The 17,076-nt window shown below is 60.0% G+C and overlaps 5 protein-coding genes across 6 annotated transcripts; all 5 read right to left on the minus strand.

Annotated features, from left to right (window-relative positions):
• Window positions 1-405: 405 nt before the first annotated feature.
• Window positions 406-3,220, minus strand: LOC116447682 (PHD finger protein 7-like). Of its 2 annotated transcripts, XM_032117090.1 has the most exons (7): window positions 2,950-3,220; window positions 2,591-2,682; window positions 2,411-2,500; window positions 2,059-2,183; window positions 1,553-1,819; window positions 1,223-1,336; window positions 406-1,065 (listed from the first exon to the last, which is right to left on the minus strand). In XM_032117090.1, the coding sequence occupies exons 1-7, from the start codon at window positions 3,044-3,046 to the stop codon at window positions 642-644; spliced, it is 1,209 nt and encodes a 402-aa protein (XP_031972981.1). In that variant the 5' UTR covers window positions 3,047-3,220; the 3' UTR covers window positions 406-641. The 2 variants fall into 2 exon arrangements, with proteins under 2 accessions (XP_031972981.1, XP_031972982.1); XM_032117091.1 differs by lacking the exon at window positions 406-1,065 and having other exon boundaries at window positions 1,091-1,336.
• A 1,480-nt stretch (window positions 3,221-4,700) lies between these two features.
• Window positions 4,701-6,825, minus strand: LOC116447378 (PHD finger protein 7-like). The gene is made up of 7 exons (XM_032116512.1): window positions 6,768-6,825; window positions 6,416-6,540; window positions 5,911-6,177; window positions 5,581-5,694; window positions 5,179-5,423; window positions 5,113-5,135; window positions 4,701-5,021 (listed from the first exon to the last, which is right to left on the minus strand). The coding sequence occupies exons 2-7, from the start codon at window positions 6,517-6,519 to the stop codon at window positions 4,701-4,703; spliced, it is 1,074 nt and encodes a 357-aa protein (XP_031972403.1). The 5' UTR covers window positions 6,520-6,540; window positions 6,768-6,825.
• An 814-nt stretch (window positions 6,826-7,639) lies between these two features.
• Window positions 7,640-9,306, minus strand: LOC116447379 (PHD finger protein 7-like). Its single transcript, XM_032116513.1, has 6 exons — window positions 9,238-9,306; window positions 8,733-8,999; window positions 8,403-8,516; window positions 8,127-8,245; window positions 7,798-7,957; window positions 7,640-7,646 (listed from the first exon to the last, which is right to left on the minus strand). The coding sequence occupies exons 2-6, from the start codon at window positions 8,885-8,887 to the stop codon at window positions 7,640-7,642; spliced, it is 555 nt and encodes a 184-aa protein (XP_031972404.1). The 5' UTR covers window positions 8,888-8,999; window positions 9,238-9,306.
• Window positions 9,307-10,339: 1,033 nt separating this feature from the next.
• On the minus strand, window positions 10,340-12,826 carry LOC116447381 (G2/M phase-specific E3 ubiquitin-protein ligase-like). The gene is made up of 7 exons (XM_032116514.1): window positions 12,791-12,826; window positions 12,611-12,700; window positions 12,259-12,383; window positions 11,753-12,019; window positions 11,423-11,536; window positions 11,021-11,265; window positions 10,340-10,977 (listed from the first exon to the last, which is right to left on the minus strand). Exons 1-7 carry the CDS (start codon window positions 12,824-12,826, stop codon window positions 10,340-10,342), a joined length of 1,515 nt encoding a protein of 504 aa, XP_031972405.1.
• A 2,266-nt stretch (window positions 12,827-15,092) lies between these two features.
• Window positions 15,093-17,015, minus strand: LOC116447382 (PHD finger protein 7-like). Its single transcript, XM_032116515.1, has 6 exons — window positions 16,616-17,015; window positions 16,111-16,377; window positions 15,781-15,894; window positions 15,505-15,623; window positions 15,265-15,335; window positions 15,093-15,221 (listed from the first exon to the last, which is right to left on the minus strand). Exons 1-6 carry the CDS (start codon window positions 16,873-16,875, stop codon window positions 15,093-15,095), a joined length of 960 nt encoding a protein of 319 aa, XP_031972406.1. The 5' UTR covers window positions 16,876-17,015.
• Between the last annotated feature and the right edge of the window lie 61 nt (window positions 17,016-17,076).

Consider the following 17,076-nt stretch of genomic DNA (forward strand, 5'->3'; position numbering starts at 1 on the left):
CCCAGAGCCTAGGCCTTTTGCAGAGCTCCTGCCTTGCCCTGGCATAGTTCTTGCCTGCTCACTGACTGCCCTGGTATACCTGTGCCAGCGATCGGGAGCTGTGGGGAGAGAGGCTTTTGCTATCAGTGGTGTCCTGCTGTGCTATTCATGGCCGGCAGTAGGGCTTTTTGGCCCGGCGTTGTTGCCGCCAGACATGTCTCATATGAATTGGCCCAGGCTGGGAGCGGTTGTCTGTTGTGGATCCGTGGAAGAGCCATGGAGGCCTGTATGGACGTCGTGGCCGTGCTGCCTGACTGTTGATGGCCAAAGCGCCTTCAGGCAGCCTCGACACTGCCCGGTAGGAAGTGCTGGGGCTGCTGTCATCGGCACTGTGGGCTGGGCCATCATCGATCCTGCGGCGTTTTGCAGGCGGGCTGTACGTTGTCCGTGATGGTATTTCTTCCTCAGGGTAGCGCCGCTTCAAGGCCTGCCGAGGGCGAAGGAAGCAGCTGCTGCTGAGGAGCAACACACCCTGGGAGGGCATTGATAATTCCTGGCTGGAAGTGCTGGGGCTGCTTTCATTGGCACTGTGGGCTGGGCCATCATCGATCCTGCGGCGTTTTGCAGGAGGGCTGTACGTTGTCCGTGATGGTATTTCTTCCTCAGGGTAGCGCCGCTTCAAGGCCTGCCGAGGGCGAAGGAAGCAGCTGCTGCTGAGGAGCAACACACCCTGGGAGGGCATTGATAATTCCTGGCTGGAAGTGCTGGGGCTGACAAGCTCTGGTTTGCCAGTGGAGCCTGCGAAGAGGGGCAGGAAGGTCATCAGGGTGGCCATGCAGGCCGTAAGCAGGAGAGGCTCCTGTGGTAGCCAGAGCTGTCCTGGAGCCAAGGCGTGCTGAAGGCCCTGCTGCCAGGCCCAGCCTGGCCCCTGTCCCCAGTGCGGGGCACCGAGTGCTTTGGTGCCTACCAGTCTCTGTGCCAGCACAGGTGCGGCACTCCCAGGAGTAGGTGCTGTTCCCCAAAGAGGAGCAGTGTCTGTGGGTGCCCTCGGCAGCGCAGGAGCTGCACAGCCTCAGTTGCCAGGGTCTGTAGGAGCAAAGGAGGTACTGGTTGTGAGGACAAAGTGCCAGAGCAAGGGATGGCCTGGCCTGGCAGAGCCCTTGTTCTTAGTTCTTCCTCCGTGAGCTTGTGGGGAGATCTTAGGTCCTGTTCAGAGCCCTGCATTGTTGCTTTGGCAGCTTACCCCTCTTCCTCCGCGTGCTCCCTGCCTCCTGGACAAAGGCACGTTTCGGCATCGCAGCGGCCATGCCTCTGACGTAAGGGTGTGACTGCTTGGACACTCTCCCATGATGGGGGTCTGCAAGAGAAGGAAGGGAAAGAGTTGAGCCCAGCTGACCCAGCATCAAGCAGATCCTGGCACTCGCTGCTCCGCTGCCTGTGCTGTTTCCAGCTCCTGAGTGGAGCTGAGGGCAAGAGGCATGGGACAGAAGGTGGCCAGGCCTGCCAGGGCAGTCCTTAGGCTGGCACTGCACTTGTGCTTGACACCTTGTGAGCTGGGAGGAGAAAACCCAACCTCTTGGAGAGTCGGATCCCCATGGTGAGCATTTCCATCATGAATGGCTCTTGGTTCAGGCAACACGGGCATCGGAAGCCGATGCCAGCATGCAGAGCCAGTCTCTGGATGCACTGCCGGTGGAAGCGGGCGTCTTGGCATGCAGGGCAGCCCATGGTTTTGTAGGAGATTCTGTTTTCCACGGTGTCCAGGCAGATGCTGCAGGTGTTGTCCTGGCTTGGACGAGCGTGCACTGCCTGCTGTGGGCGGTGCTCCCAGCAGAAGGACCTGTGAGGAAGATGGAAGAGATGGGCGAGGGAAGGTGGGAAGCGCAGAGTCCTTCCGCAGTGATGGCGATGTGGGGGGTGGAGCTGTGAGAGACCCCAGCCTCTTTGTGGGCTCTTCCCCAGTCTATGGCAGGTTGCTGGCAGCTGTCCCAGTGGGCTTCTGCCTTGCATGGCCACTGCAGATGGAAAGGGCTTGGAGATGAAGCCGGGGTCTCTGAGGCAAGGGCGGGCAGCCCTTACCTGTAGGCCCCGAAGTACTGGGTGACACATTCGCCGTCTGGGGCGCAGGGCAGGTGGAAGGTGCGGTCGCAGCCCGTCTCAGAGCAGGTGATGCTGGCCCCCATCTTGTAGCAAATGAAGCAGCTCTGGAAAGAGCACCGCAGCCCGCTGAGTGTCAGGACTGGGGCTTTGTGGCTGCCCTGCGTCTCCGGGCAGGGAGCAGGATGTGGGCAGTGCTGGGTTAGAGCCCACAGAGCCACCTGCACACGAGGCTCTTGCATGTGCCAGGGCTGGGGCTTCTTTGCTGGGGAGCAGGAGGAGCTGCCTCAAGCCTCTCCTGGTGCCAAGCTCCCTGCGCCTGCGAGGTCCTCACCTTCTTGGCTGCTTCTTTGATGACGTGCCTGGTGTCTCCAACGAGAAAGTCTTCCATGTTCTCTTGTGGGAAAAGCCCACTGGCAAGAAGCTGCAGAGCAGAGAAGGCCAGGAGCTTGTTAGGTGAGGAAGGAAGGCCCCTCCTGGGCAGAAAGTTGGAGGGAGCCCCGAGAGAGCTTACCTGGCAGTAGTTGTGGACACAGAGTTTGAACTTCATTCTCTTGTACCCACAGATGTCGGTGTCTGCCTCGGTCCGGTGGCACAGCATGCACACTGGAGAGAAAGTGCCCCCGGCATGAGCATGTCTGTGGGGCTGGGCAAGTGTCCGTGCAGGATCAGCCCCAAAACCCTGCTGGGTCCGTGCTGTGCTGGCTGAAGGGCAGGGTAGGTCAGGCACGGGTGCCCCAGCAAATGCCCAGAGCCTAGGCCTTTTGCAGAGCTCCTGCCTTGCCCTGGCATAGTTCTTGCCTGCTCACTGACTGCCCTGGTATACCTGTGCCAGCGATCGGGAGCTGTGGGGAGAGAGGCTTTTGCTATCACCTTGGTCCTCGGGTACTGTGTCCGGCTGTGCCGTGTTGGATCTGGAACAGGTTGATGGTGAGTGCCTGGAGCGTCTCTTGCGCAGAACTGCTGGCATTCCTCCGCCTGACAGTTGCGCACCAGCCCTGAGTAAAGAGAGAGATGCGCGTGAGCTGTGTCAGAGGCACCAGAATCCTCTGACTTAGCCTTGTGCCGGAGCAGCCTTGGGCGAGCTCCTCCTCGGCGATGCTCTCCTCAACTGAGAGGGTTGTATTGATGTGCAGCCACCCTGCTTGTGTTTTTAGGCCAGGGTGATGATGTCACTGGGGCCATTGTGACATGGCCAGCACCGATCTGTGGGCTCCTCCCATACCATCCTGAGTGATGATGCCCCAGTGGCGAGTGGTTTTGAGGGGATAGGATTAACTTCTCATGCGTCCAAGTTTTGCATTTGTGACCAAATCAGTGTGGGTGACACAGCGCTGTGTGAGCCATGGCTGAGCAGCGAATGCACAGTGCCGAGGCCTGTCCTGCTCCTGAGGCCCAGCACCAGGGAAGCAGCCTGGGGGCAGCAGCTGCTGGCAGGGGAAATAGGTGGGACAGCTGATCCCCCAGATCCCAGAGAGACCCCACACGTGACACCGTGTCTGCTCAGCTGCACAACTGCAGCTTGCTGCTGATGCTGCTGCTCTCGGGCTAGCAATACATCGGGCAGCTGGTTGTGAGCCACTGTGGCCTTTTCATCACTTGTATGGTTCCAATTTGTTTATCTGATGGAAGTGTCTCAGCCCACAAGTCTTTGTCCAACAGTGATATCCTAAGCGTGTTGCAGACCAGGATGTGTTCAATGTCCCATCAGCATTCCCAGCCCCAATGACGTGAGACCTGCCCAAGGCTGGTGTCTGCCCCTGCCCTGCCAGGCACTGAGCCCTCACTCACAGCAGTGTGAGGCCACGCTCTGGGCGTGGGGAATTGCGCCTGGAAAGCTGAGAGATGGAAAAGGGTCTGGGGGTGGTGGTTGACAGCAGCTGCAAATGGTGTGGTATGTTCCCAGGTGGCCAAGAAGGCCAATGTCAGCTGGCCTGTAGCAGCACCAGTGTGGGCAGCAGGAGCAGGGCAGTGCCCGTCCCACAGTCCCACAGTGCTGTGTGGAGGTCTCCGTGGGAGCTGCTGAACTGCATTGCAGCAGGTTTCTACAGAGGAGCATGGACATCCTGCAGCCTGCTGTCAAAACGCCACAGGATCGATGGTCTGCCAGCCATGAGTGCTGAGGACAGCAGGCCCAGCACTGCCAGCCAGGGGCTGCTGCAGGGCATTTTCCAGTCAAGGGCAGCTGCTGGTGGTGCCTTCAACAGGTCTTGAAATGGTGCTAACCCGAGGAAGACGTACAGGCCTGGTCAAGGCGTGCTGGGCACGGCAGAGGCTGTGGGTGCAGGCGGGCTCAGGAATGTGAACAGCCCACGGGAGCCGAGCGCTGCCCTGCAGGGACACTGACAGCTGCTGGTGAGGGCCAGCAAGGCCTGAAGGGCACGGCCGTGGTGCTGAGTGGCCAGGAGGGCCAGCCTGCAGAGGGGAGGGTGCTGCCAACGCTGTGGAAGAAGATCCCAGTCCCTTTCACTAGCAGTGGCCTGAAGAAAGGCCGAGTAAAATGACTGGAAAAGACGTGTGGGTTCTCCTAGTGTAAAAAAACCTTTATTTTATTTCTACTCTACTTTGATGGGTGAGGGGGATGGGGGCTACGGGCTGGGCGACAGTGTGTCCTGCTGTGCTATTCATGGCCGGCAGTAGGGCTTTTTGGCCCGGCGTTGTTGCCGCCAGACATGTCTCATACGAATTGGCCCAGGCTGGGAGCGGTTGTCTGTTGTGGATCCGTGGAAGAGCCATGGAGGCCTGTATGGACGTCGTGGCCGTGCTGCCTGACTGTTGATGGCCAAAGCGCCTTCAGGCAGCCTCGACACTGCCCGGTAGGAAGTGCTGGGGCTGCTGTCATCGGCACTGTGGGCTGGGCCATCATCGATCCTGCGGCGTTTTGCAGGAGGGCTGTACGTTGTCCGTGATGGTATTTCTTCCTCAGGGTAGCGCCGCTTCAAGGCCTGCCGAGGGCGAAGGAAGCAGCTGCTGCTGAGGAGCTAACACACCCTGGGAGGGCATTGATAATTCCTGGCTGGAAGTGCTGGGGCTGACAAGCTCTGGTTTGCCAGTGGAGCCTGCGAAGAGGGGCAGGAAGGTCATCAGGGTGGCCACTCAGGCCGTAAGCAGGAGAGGCTCCTGTGGTAGCCAGAGCTGTCCTGGAGCCAAGGCGTGCTGAAGGCCCTGCTGCCAGGCCCAGCCTGGCCCCTGTCCCCAGTGCGGGGCACCGAGTGCTTTGGTGCCTACCAGTCTCTGTGCCAGCACAGGTGCGGCACTCCCAGGAGTAGGTGCTGTTCCCCAAAGAGGAGCAGTGTCTGTGGGTGCCCTCGGCAGCGCAGGAGCTGCACAGCCTCAGTTGCCAGGGTCTGTAGGAGCAAAGGAGGTACTGGTTGTGAGGACAAAGTGCCAGAGCAAGGGATGGCCTGGCCTGGCAGAGCCCTTGTTCTTAGTTCTTCCTCCGTGAGCTTGTGGGGAGATCTTAGGTCCTGTTCAGAGCCCTGCATTGTTGCTTTGGCAGCTTACCCCTCTTCCTCCGCGTGCTCCCTGCCTCCTGGACAAAGGCACGTTTCGGCATCGCAGCGGCCATGCCTCTGACGTAAGGGTGTGACTGCTTGGACACTCTCCCATGATGGGGGTCTGCAAGAGAAGGAAGGGAAAGAGTTGAGCCCAGCTGACCCAGCATCAAGCAGATCCTGGCACTCGCTGCTCCGCTGCCTGTGCTGTTTCCAGCTCCTGAGTGGAGCTGAGGGCAAGAGGCATGGGACAGAAGGTGGCCAGGCCTGCCAGGGCAGTCCTTAGGCTGGCACTGCACTTGTGCTTGACACCTTGTGAGCTGGGAGGAGAAAACCCAACCTCTTGGAGAGTCGGATCCCCATGGTGAGCATTTCCATCATGAATGGCTCTTGGTTCAGGCAACACGGGCATCGGAAGCCGATGCCAGCATGCAGAGCCAGTCTCTGGATGCACTGCCGGTGGAAGCGGGCGTCTTGGCATGCAGGGCAGCCCATGGTTTTGTAGGAGATTCTGTTTTCCACGGTGTCCAGGCAGATGCTGCAGGTGTTGTCCTGGCTTGGACGAGCGTGCACTGCCTGCTGTGGGCGGTGCTCCCAGCAGAAGGACCTGTGAGGAAGATGGAAGAGATGGGCGAGGGAAGGTGGGAAGCGCAGAGTCCTTCCGCAGTGATGGCGATGTGGGGGGTGGAGCTGTGAGAGACCCCAGCCTCTTTGTGGGCTCTTCCCCAGTCTATGGCAGGTTGCTGGCAGCTGTCCAGTGGGCTTCTGCCTTGCATGGCCACTGCAGATGGAAAGGGCTTGGAGATGAAGCCGGGGTCTCTGAGGCAAGGGCGGGCAGCCCTTACCTGTAGGCCCCGAAGTACTGGGTGACACATTCGCCGTCTGGGGCGCAGGGCAGGTGGAAGGTGCGGTCGCAGCCCGTCTCAGAGCAGGTGATGCTGGCCCCCATCTTGTAGCAAATGAAGCAGCTCTGGAAAGAGCACCGCAGCCCGCTGAGTGTCAGGACTGGGGCTTTGTGGCTGCCCTGCGTCTCCGGGCAGGGAGCAGGATGTGGGCAGTGCTGGGTTAGAGCCCACAGAGCCACCTGCACACGAGGCTCTTGCATGTGCCAGGGCTGGGGCTTCTTTGCTGGGGAGCAGGAGGAGCTGCCTCAAGCCTCTCCTGGTGCCAAGCTCCCTGCGCCTGCGAGGTCCTCACCTTCTTGGCTGCTTCTTTGATGACGTGCCTGGTGTCTCCAACGAGAAAGTCTTCCGTGTTCTCTAGTGGGAAAAGTCCACTGGCAAGAAGCTGCAGAGCAGAGAAGGCCAGGAGCTTGTTAGGTGAGGAAGGAAGGCCCCTCCTGGGCAGAAAGTTGGAGGGAGCCCCGAGAGAGCTTACCTGGCAGTAGTTGTGGACACAGAGTTTGAACTTCATTCTCTTGTACCCACAGATGTCGGTGTCTGCCTCGGTCCGGTGGCACAGCATGCACACTGGAGAGAAAGTGCCCCTGGCATGAGCATGTCTGTGGGGCTGGGCAAGTGTCCGTGCAGGATCAGCCCCAAAACCCTGCTGGGTCCGTGCTGTGCTGGCTGAAGGGCAGGGTAGGTCAGGCACGGGTGCCCCAGCAAATGCCCAGAGCCTAGGCCTTTTGCAGAGCTCCTGCCTTGCCCTGGCATAGTTCTTGCCTGCTCACTGACTGCCCTGGTATACCTGTGCCAGCGATCGGGAGCTGTGGGGAGAGAGGCTTTTGCTATCAGTGGTGTCCTGCTGTGCTATTCATGGCCGGCAGTAGGGCTTTTTGGCCCGGCGTTGTTGCCGCCAGACATGTCTCATATGAATTGGCCCAGGCTGGGAGCGGTTGTCTGTTGTGGATCCGTGGAAGAGCCATGGAGGCCTGTATGGACGTCGTGGCCGTGCTGCCTGACTGTTGATGGCCAAAGCGCCTTCAGGCAGCCTCGACACTGCCCGGTAGGAAGTGCTGGGGCTGCTGTCATCGGCACTGTGGGCTGGGCCATCATCGATCCTGCGGCGTTTTGCAGGAGGGCTGTACGTTGTCCGTGATGGTATTTCTTCCTCAGGGTAGCGCCGCTTCAAGGCCTGCCGAGGGCGAAGGAAGCAGCTGCTGCTGAGGAGCAACACACCCTGGGAGGGCATTGATAATTCCTGGCTGGAAGTGCTGGGGCTGCTTTCATTGGCACTGTGGGCTGGGCCATCATCGATCCTGCGGCGTTTTGCAGGAGGGCTGTACGTTGTCCGTGATGGTATTTCTTCCTCAGGGTAGCGCCGCTTCAAGGCCTGCCGAGGGCGAAGGAAGCAGCTGCTGCTGAGGAGCAACACACCCTGGGAGGGCATTGATAATTCCTGGCTGGAAGTGCTGGGGCTGACAAGCTCTGGTTTGCCAGTGGAGCCTGCGAAGAGGGGCAGGAAGGTCATCAGGGTGGCCATGCAGGCCGTAAGCAGGAGAGGCTCCTGTGGTAGCCAGAGCTGTCCTGGAGCCAAGGCGTGCTGAAGGCCCTGCTGCCAGGCCCAGCCTGGCCCCTGTCCCCAGTGCGGGGCACCGAGTGCTTTGGTGCCTACCAGTCTCTGTGCCAGCACAGGTGCGGCACTCCCAGGAGTAGGTGCTGTTCCCCAAAGAGGAGCAGTGTCTGTGGGTGCCCTCGGCAGTGCAGGAGCTGCACAGCCTCAGTTGCCAGGGTCTGTAGGAGCAAAGGAGGTACTGGTTGTGAGGACAAAGTGCCAGAGCAAGGGATGGCCTGGCCTGGCAGAGCCCTTGTTCTTAGTTCTTCCTCCGTGAGCTTGTGGGGAGATCTTAGGTCCTGTTCAGAGCCCTGCATTGTTGCTTTGGCAGCTTACCCCTCTTCCTCCGCGTGCTCCCTGCCTCCTGGACAAAGGCACGTTTCGGCATCGCAGCGGCCATGCCTCTGACGTAAGGGTGTGACTGCTTGGACACTCTCCCATGATGGGGGTCTGCAAGAGAAGGAAGGGAAAGAGTTGAGCCCAGCTGACCCAGCATCAAGCAGATCCTGGCACTCGCTGCTCCGCTGCCTGTGCTGTTTCCAGCTCCTGAGTGGAGCTGAGGGCAAGAGGCATGGGACAGAAGGTGGCCAGGCCTGCCAGGGCAGTCCTTAGGCTGGCACTGCACTTGTGCTTGACACCTTGTGAGCTGGGAGGAGAAAACCCAACCTCTTGGAGAGTCGGATCCCCATGGTGAGCATTTCCATCATGAATGGCTCTTGGTTCAGGCAACACGGGCATCGGAAGCCGATGCCAGCATGCAGAGCCAGTCTCTGGATGCACTGCCGGTGGAAGCGGGCGTCTTGGCATGCAGGGCAGCCCATGGTTTTGTAGGAGATTCTGTTTTCCACGGTGTCCAGGCAGATGCTGCAGGTGTTGTCCTGGCTTGGACGAGCGTGCACTGCCTGCTGTGGGCGGTGCTCCCAGCAGAAGGACCTGTGAGGAAGATGGAAGAGATGGGCGAGGGAAGGTGGGAAGCGCAGAGTCCTTCCGCAGTGATGGCGATGTGGGGGGTGGAGCTGTGAGAGACCCCAGCCTCTTTGTGGGCTCTTCCCCAGTCTATGGCAGGTTGCTGGCAGCTGTCCAGTGGGCTTCTGCCTTGCATGGCCACTGCAGATGGAAAGGGCTTGGAGATGAAGCCGGGGTCTCTGAGGCAAGGGCGGGCAGCCCTTACCTGTAGGCCCCGAAGTACTGGGTGACACATTCGCCGTCTGGGGCGCAGGGCAGGTGGAAGGTGCGGTCGCAGCCCCTCTCAGAGCAGGTGATGCTGGCCCCCATCTTGTAGCAAATGAAGCAGCTCTGGAAAGAGCACCGCAGCCCGCTGAGTGTCAGGACTGGGGCTTTGTGGCTGCCCTGCGTCTCCGGGCAGGGAGCAGGATGTGGGCAGTGCTGGGTTAGAGCCCACAGAGCCACCTGCACACGAGGCTCTTGCATGTGCCAGGGCTGGGGCTTCTTTGCTGGGGAGCAGGAGGAGCTGCCTCAAGCCTCTCCTGGTGCCAAGCTCCCTGCGCCTGCGAGGTCCTCACCTTCTTGGCTGCTTCTTTGATGACGTGCCTGGTGTCTCCAACGAGAAAGTCTTCCGTGTTCTCTAGTGGGAAAAGTCCACTGGCAAGAAGCTGCAGAGCAGAGAAGGCCAGGAGCTTGTTAGGTGAGGAAGGAAGGCCCCTCCTGGGCAGAAAGTTGGAGGGAGCCCCGAGAGAGCTTACCTGGCAGTAGTTGTGGACACAGAGTTTGAACTTCATTCTCTTGTACCCACAGATGTTGGTGTCTGCCTCGGTCCGGTGGCACAGCATGCACACTGGAGAGAAAGTGCCCCTGGCATGAGCATGTCTGTGGGGCTGGGCAAGTGTCCGTGCAGGATCAGCCCCAAAACCCTGCTGGGTCCGTGCTGTGCTGGCTGAAGGGCAGGGTAGGTCAGGCACGGGTGCCCCAGCAAATGCCCAGAGCCTAGGCCTTTTGCAGAGCTCCTGCCTTGCCCTGGCATAGTTCTTGCCTGCTCACTGACTGCCCTGGTATACCTGTGCCAGCGATCGGGAGCTGTGGGGAGAGAGGCTTTTGCTATCAGTGGTGTCCTGCTGTGCTATTCATGGCCGGCAGTAGGGCTTTTTGGCCCGGCGTTGTTGCCGCCAGACATGTCTCATATGAATTGGCCCAGGCTGGGAGCGGTTGTCTGTTGTGGATCCGTGGAAGAGCCATGGAGGCCTGTATGGACGTCGTGGCCGTGCTGCCTGACTGTTGATGGCCAAAGCGCCTTCAGGCAGCCTCGACACTGCCCGTTAGGAAGTGCTGGGGCTGCTGTCATCGGCACTGTGGGCTGGGCCATCATCGATCCTGCGGCGTTTTGCAGGAGGGCTGTACGTTGTCCGTGATGGTATTTCTTCCTCAGGGTAGCGCCGCTTCAAGGCCTGCCGAGGGCGAAGGAAGCAGCTGCTGCTGAGGAGCAACACACCCTGGGAGGGCATTGATAATTCCTGGCTGGAAGTGCTGGGGCTGCTTTCATTGGCACTGTGGGCTGGGCCATCATCGATCCTGCGGCGTTTTGCAGGAGGGCTGTACGTTGTCCGTGATGGTATTTCTTCCTCAGGGTAGCGCCGCTTCAAGGCCTGCCGAGGGCGAAGGAAGCAGCTGCTGCTGAGGAGCAACACACCCTGGGAGGGCATTGATAATTCCTGGCTGGAAGTGCTGGGGCTGCTTTCATTGGCACTGTGGGCTGGGCCATCATCGATCCTGCGGCGTTTTGCAGGAGGGCTGTACGTTGTCCGTGATGGTATTTCTTCCTCAGGGTAGCGCCGCTTCAAGGCCTGTCGAGGGCGAAGGAAGCAGCTGCTGCTGAGGAGCAACACACCCTGGGAGGGCATTGATAATTCCTGGCTGGAAGTGCTGGGGCTGACAAGCTCTGGTTTGCCAGTGGAGCCTGCGAAGAGGGGCAGGAAGGTCATCAGGGTGGCCACTCAGGCCGTAAGCAGGAGAGGCTCCTGTGGTAGCCAGAGCTGTCCTGGAGCCAAGGCGTGCTGAAGGCCCTGCTGCCAGGCCCAGCCTGGCCCCTGTCCCCAGTGCGGGGCACCGAGTGCTTTGGTGCCTACCAGTCTCTGTGCCAGCACAGGTGCGGCACTCCCAGGAGTAGGTGCTGTTCCCCAAAGAGGAGCAGTGTCTGTGGGTGCCCTCGGCAGCGCAGGAGCTGCACAGCCTCAGTTGCCAGGGTCTGTAGGAGCAAAGGAGGTACTGGTTGTGAGGACAAAGTGCCAGAGCAAGGGATGGCCTGGCCTGGCAGAGCCCTTGTTCTTAGTTCTTCCTCCGTGAGCTTGTGGGGAGATCTTAGGTCCTGTTCAGAGCCCTGCATTGTTGCTTTGGCAGCTTACCCCTCTTCCTCCGCGTGCTCCCTGCCTCCTGGACAAAGGCACGTTTCGGCATCGCAGCGGCCATGCCTCTGACGTAAGGGTGTGACTGCTTGGACACTCTCCCATGATGGGGGTCTGCAAGAGAAGGAAGGGAAAGAGTTGAGCCCAGCTGACCCAGCATCAAGCAGATCCTGGCACTCGCTGCTCCGCTGCCTATGCTGTTTCCAGCTCCTGAGTGGAGCTGAGGGCAAGAGGCATGGGACAGAAGGTGGCCAGGCCTGCCAGGGCGGTCCTTAGGCTGGCACTGCACTTGTGCTTGACACCTTGTGAGCTGGGAGGAGAAAACCCAACCTCTTGGAGAGTCGGATCCCCATGGTGAGCATTTCCATCATGAATGGCTCTTGGTTCAGGCAACACGGGCATCGGAAGCCGATGCCAGCATGCAGAGCCAGTCTCTGGATGCACTGCCGGTGGAAGCGGGCGTCTTGGCATGCAGGGCAGCCCATGGTTTTGTAGGAGATTCTGTTTTCCACGGTGTCCAGGCAGATGCTGCAGGTGTTGTCCTGGCTTGGACGAGCGTGCACTGCCTGCTGTGGGCGGTGCTCCCAGCAGAAGGACCTGTGAGGAAGATGGAAGAGATGGGCGAGGGAAGGTGGGAAGCGCAGAGTCCTTCCGCAGTGATGGCGATGTGGGGGGTGGAGCTGTGAGAGACCCCAGCCTCTTTGTGGGCTCTTCCCCAGTCTATGGCAGGTTGCTGGCAGCTGTCCCAGTGGGCTTCTGCCTTGCATGGCCACTGCAGATGGAAAGGGCTTGGAGATGAAGCCGGGGTCTCTGAGGCAAGGGCGGGCAGCCCTTACCTGTAGGCCCCGAAGTACTGGGTGACACATTCGCCGTCTGGGGCGCAGGGCAGGTGGAAGGTGCGGTCGCAGCCCGTCTCAGAGCAGGTGATGCTGGCCCCCATCTTGTAGCAAATGAAGCAGCTCTGGAAAGAGCACCGCAGCCCGCTGAGTGTCAGGACTGGGGCTTTGTGGCTGCCCTGCGTCTCCGGGCAGGGAGCAGGATGTGGGCAGTGCTGGGTTAGAGCCCACAGAGCCACCTGCACACGAGGCTCTTGCATGTGCCAGGGCTGGGGCTTCTTTGCTGGGGAGCAGGAGGAGCTGCCTCAAGCCTCTCCTGGTGCCAAGCTCCCTGCGCCTGCGAGGTCCTCACCTTCTTGGCTGCTTCTTTGATGACGTGCCTGGTGTCTCCAACGAGAAAGTCTTCCATGTTCTCTTGTGGGAAAAGTCCACTGGCAAGAAGCTGCAGAGCAGAGAAGGCCAGGAGCTTGTTAGGTGAGGAAGGAAGGCCCCTCCTGGGCAGAAAGTTGGAGGGAGCCCCGAGAGAGCTTACCTGGCAGTAGTTGTGGACACAGAGTTTGAACTTCATTCTCTTGTACCCACAGATGTTGGTGTCTGCCTCGGTCCGGTGGCACAGCATGCACACTGGAGAGAAAGTGCCCCTGGCATGAGCATGTCTGTGGGGCTGGGCAAGTGTCCGTGCAGGATCAGCCCCAAAACCCTGCTGGGTCCGTGCTGTGCTGGCTGAAGGGCAGGGTAGGTCAGGCACGGGTGCCCCAGCAAATGCCCAGAGCCTAGGCCTTTTGCAGAGCTCCTGCCTTGCCCTGGCATAGTTCTTGCCTGCTCACTGACTGCCCTGGTATACCTGTGCCAGCGATCGGGAGCTGTGGGGAGAGAGGCTTTTGCTATCACCTTGGTCCTCGGGTACTGTGTCCGGCTGTGCCGTGTTGGATCTGGAACAGGTTGATGGTGAGTGCCTGGAGCGTCTCTTGCGCAGAACTGCTGGCATTCCTCCGCCTGACAGTTGCGCACCAGCCCTGAGTAAAGAGAGAGATGCGCGTGAGCTGTGTCAGAGGCACCAGAATCCTCTGACTTAGCCTTGTGCCGGAGCAGCCTTGGGCGAGCTCCTCCTCGGCGATGCTCTCCTCAACTGAGAGGGTTGTATTGATGTGCAGCCACCCTGCTTGTGTTTTTAGGCCAGGGTGATGATGTCACTGGGGCCATTGTGACATGGCCAGCACCGATCTGTGGGCTCCTCCCATACCATCCTGAGTGATGATGCCCCAGTGGCGAGTGGTTTTGAGGGGATAGGATTAACTTCTCATGCGTCCAAGTTTTGCATTTGTGACCAAATCAGTGTGGGTGACACAGCGCTGTGTGAGCCATGGCTGAGCAGCGAATGCACAGTGCCGAGGCCTGTCCTGCTCCTGAGGCCCAGCACCAGGGAAGCAGCCTGGGGGCAGCAGCTGCTGGCAGGGGAAATAGGTGGGACAGCTGATCCCCCAGATCCCAGAGAGACCCCACACGTGACACCGTGTCTGCTCAGCTGCACAACTGCAGCTTGCTGCTGATGCTGCTGCTCTCGGGCTAGCAATACATCGGGCAGCTGGTTGTGAGCCACTGTGGCCTTTTCATCACTTGTATGGTTCCAATTTGTTTATCTGATGGAAGTGTCTCAGCCCACAAGTCTTTGTCCAACAGTGATATCCTAAGCGTGTTGCAGACCAGGATGTGTTCAATGTCCCATCAGCATTCCCAGCCCCAATGACGTGAGACCTGCCCAAGGCTGGTGTCTGCCCCTGCCCTGCCAGGCACTGAGCCCTCACTCACAGCAGTGTGAGGCCACGCTCTGGGCGTGGGGAATTGCGCCTGGAAAGCTGAGAGATGGAAAAGGGTCTGGGGGTGGTGGTTGACAGCAGCTGCAAATGGTGTGGTATGTTCCCAGGTGGCCAAGAAGGCCAATGTCAGCTGGCCTGTAGCAGCACCAGTGTGGGCAGCAGGAGCAGGGCAGTGCCCGTCCCACAGTCCCACAGTGCTGTGTGGAGGTCTCCGTGGGAGCTGCTGAACTGCATTGCAGCAGGTTTCTACAGAGGAGCATGGACATCCTGCAGCCTGCTGTCAAAACGCCACAGGATCGATGGTCTGCCAGCCATGAGTGCTGAGGACAGCAGGCCCAGCACTGCCAGCCAGGGGCTGCTGCAGGGCATTTTCCAGTCAAGGGCAGCTGCTGGTGGTGCCTTCAACAGGTCTTGAAATGGTGCTAACCCGAGGAAGACGTACAGGCCTGGTCAAGGCGTGCTGGGCACGGCAGAGGCTGTGGGTGCAGGCGGGCTCAGGAATGTGAACAGCCCACGGGAGCCGAGCGCTGCCCTGCAGGGACACTGACAGCTGCTGGTGAGGGCCAGCAAGGCCTGAAGGGCACGGCCGTGGTGCTGAGTGGCCAGGAGGGCCAGCCTGCAGAGGGGAGGGTGCTGCCAACGCTGTGGAAGAAGATCCCAGTCCCTTTCACTAGCAGTGGCCTGAAGAAAGGCCGAGTAAAATGACTGGAAAAGACGTGTGGGTTCTCCTAGTGTAAAAAAACCTTTATTTTATTTCTACTCTACTTTGATGGGTGAGGGGGATGGGGGCTACGGGCTGGGCGACAGTGTGTCCTGCTGTGCTATTCATGGCCGGCAGTAGGGCTTTTTGGCCCGGCGTTGTTGCCGCCAGACATGTCTCATACGAATTGGCCCAGGCTGGGAGCGGTTGTCTGTTGTGGATCCGTGGAAGAGCCATGGAGGCCTGTATGGACGTCGTGGCCGTGCTGCCTGACTGTTGATGGCCAAAGCGCCTTCAGGCAGCCTCGACACTGCCCGTTAGGAAGTGCTGGGGCTGCTGTCATCGGCACTGTGGGCTGGGCCATCATCGATCCTGCGGCGTTTTGCAGGCGGGCTGTACGTTGTCCGTGATGGTATTTCTTCCTCAGGGTAGCGCCGCTTCAAGGCCTGCCGAGGGCGAAGGAAGCAGCTGCTGCTGAGGAGCTAACACACCCTGGGAGGGCATTGATAATTCCTGGCTGGAAGTGCTGGGGCTGACAAGCTCTGGTTTGCCAGTGGAGCCTGCGAAGAGGGGCAGGAAGGTCATCAGGGTGGCCACTCAGGCCGTAAGCAGGAGAGGCTCCTGTGGTAGCCAGAGCTGTCCTGGAGCCAAGGCGTGCTGAAGGCCCTGCTGCCAGGCCCAGCCTGGCCCCTGTCCCCAGTGCGGGGCACCGAGTGCTTTGGTGCCTACCAGTCTCTGTGCCAGCACAGGTGTGGCACTCCCAGGAGTAGGTGCTGTTCCCCAAAGAGGAGCAGTGTCTGTGGGTGCCCTCGGCAGCGCAGGAGCTGCACAGCCTCAGTTGCCAGGGTCTGTAGGAGCAAAGGAGGTACTGGTTGTGAGGACAAAGTGCCAGAGCAAGGGATGGCCTGGCCTGGCAGAGCCCTTGTTCTTAGTTCTTCCTCCGTGAGCTTGTGGGGAGATCTTAGGTCCTGTTCAGAGCCCTGCATTGTTGCTTTGGCAGCTTACCCCTCTTCCTCCGCGTGCTCCCTGCCTCCTGGACAAAGGCACGTTTCGGCATCGCAGCGGCCATGCCTCTGACGTAAGGGTGTGACTGCTTGGACACTCTCCCATGATGGGGGTCTGCAAGAGAAGGAAGGGAAAGAGTTGAGCCCAGCTGACCCAGCATCAAGCAGATCCTGGCACTCGCTGCTCCGCTGCCTGTGCTGTTTCCAGCTCCTGAGTGGAGCTGAGGGCAAGAGGCATGGGACAGAAGGTGGCCAGGCCTGCCAGGGCAGTCCTTAGGCTGGCACTGCACTTGTGCTTGACACCTTGTGAGCTGGGAGGAGAAAACCCAACCTCTTGGAGAGTCGGATCCCCATGGTGAGCATTTCCATCATGAATGGCTCTTGGTTCAGGCAACACGGGCATCGGAAGCCGATGCCAGCATGCAGAGCCAGTCTCTGGATGCACTGCCGGTGGAAGCGGGCGTCTTGGCATGCAGGGCAGCCCATGGTTTTGTAGGAGATTCTGTTTTCCACGGTGTCCAGGCAGATGCTGCAGGTGTTGTCCTGGCTTGGACGAGCGTGCACTGCCTGCTGTGGGCGGTGCTCCCAGCAGAAGGACCTGTGAGGAAGATGGAAGAGATGGGCGAGGGAAGGTGGGAAGCGCAGAGTCCTTCCGCAGTGATGGCGATGTGGGGGGTGGAGCTGTGAGAGACCCCAGCCTCTTTGTGGGCTCTTCCCCAGTCTATGGCAGGTTGCTGGCAGCTGTCCAGTGGGCTTCTGCCTTGCATGGCCACTGCAGATGGAAAGGGCTTGGAGATGAAGCCGGGGTCTCTGAGGCAAGGGCGGGCAGCCCTTACCTGTAGGCCCCGAAGTACTGGGTGACACATTCGCCGTCTGGGGCGCAGGGCAGGTGGAAGGTGCGGTCGCAGCCCGTCTCAGAGCAGGTGATGCTGGCCCCCATCTTGTAGCAAATGAAGCAGCTCTGGAAAGAGCACCGCAGCCCGCTGAGTGTCAGGACTGGGGCTTTGTGGCTGCCCTGCGTCTCCGGGCAGGGAGCAGGATGTGGGCAGTGCTGGGTTAGAGCCCACAGAGCCACCTGCACACGAGGCTCTTGCATGTGCCAGGGCTGGGGCTTCTTTGCTGGGGAGCAGGAGGAGCTGCCTCAAGCCTCTCCTGGTGCCAAGCTCCCTGCGCCTGCGAGGTCCTCACCTTCTTGGCTGCTTCTTTGATGACGTGCCTGGTGTCTCCAACGAGAAAGTCTTCCGTGTTCTCTAGTGGGAAAAGTCCACTGGCAAGAAGCTGCAGAGCAGAGAAGGCC

The sequence above is a fragment of the Corvus moneduloides genome, chromosome 8 (assembly GCF_009650955.1).
Source record: "Corvus moneduloides isolate bCorMon1 chromosome 8, bCorMon1.pri, whole genome shotgun sequence".
Taxonomy (NCBI): Eukaryota; Metazoa; Chordata; class Aves; order Passeriformes; family Corvidae; genus Corvus; species Corvus moneduloides.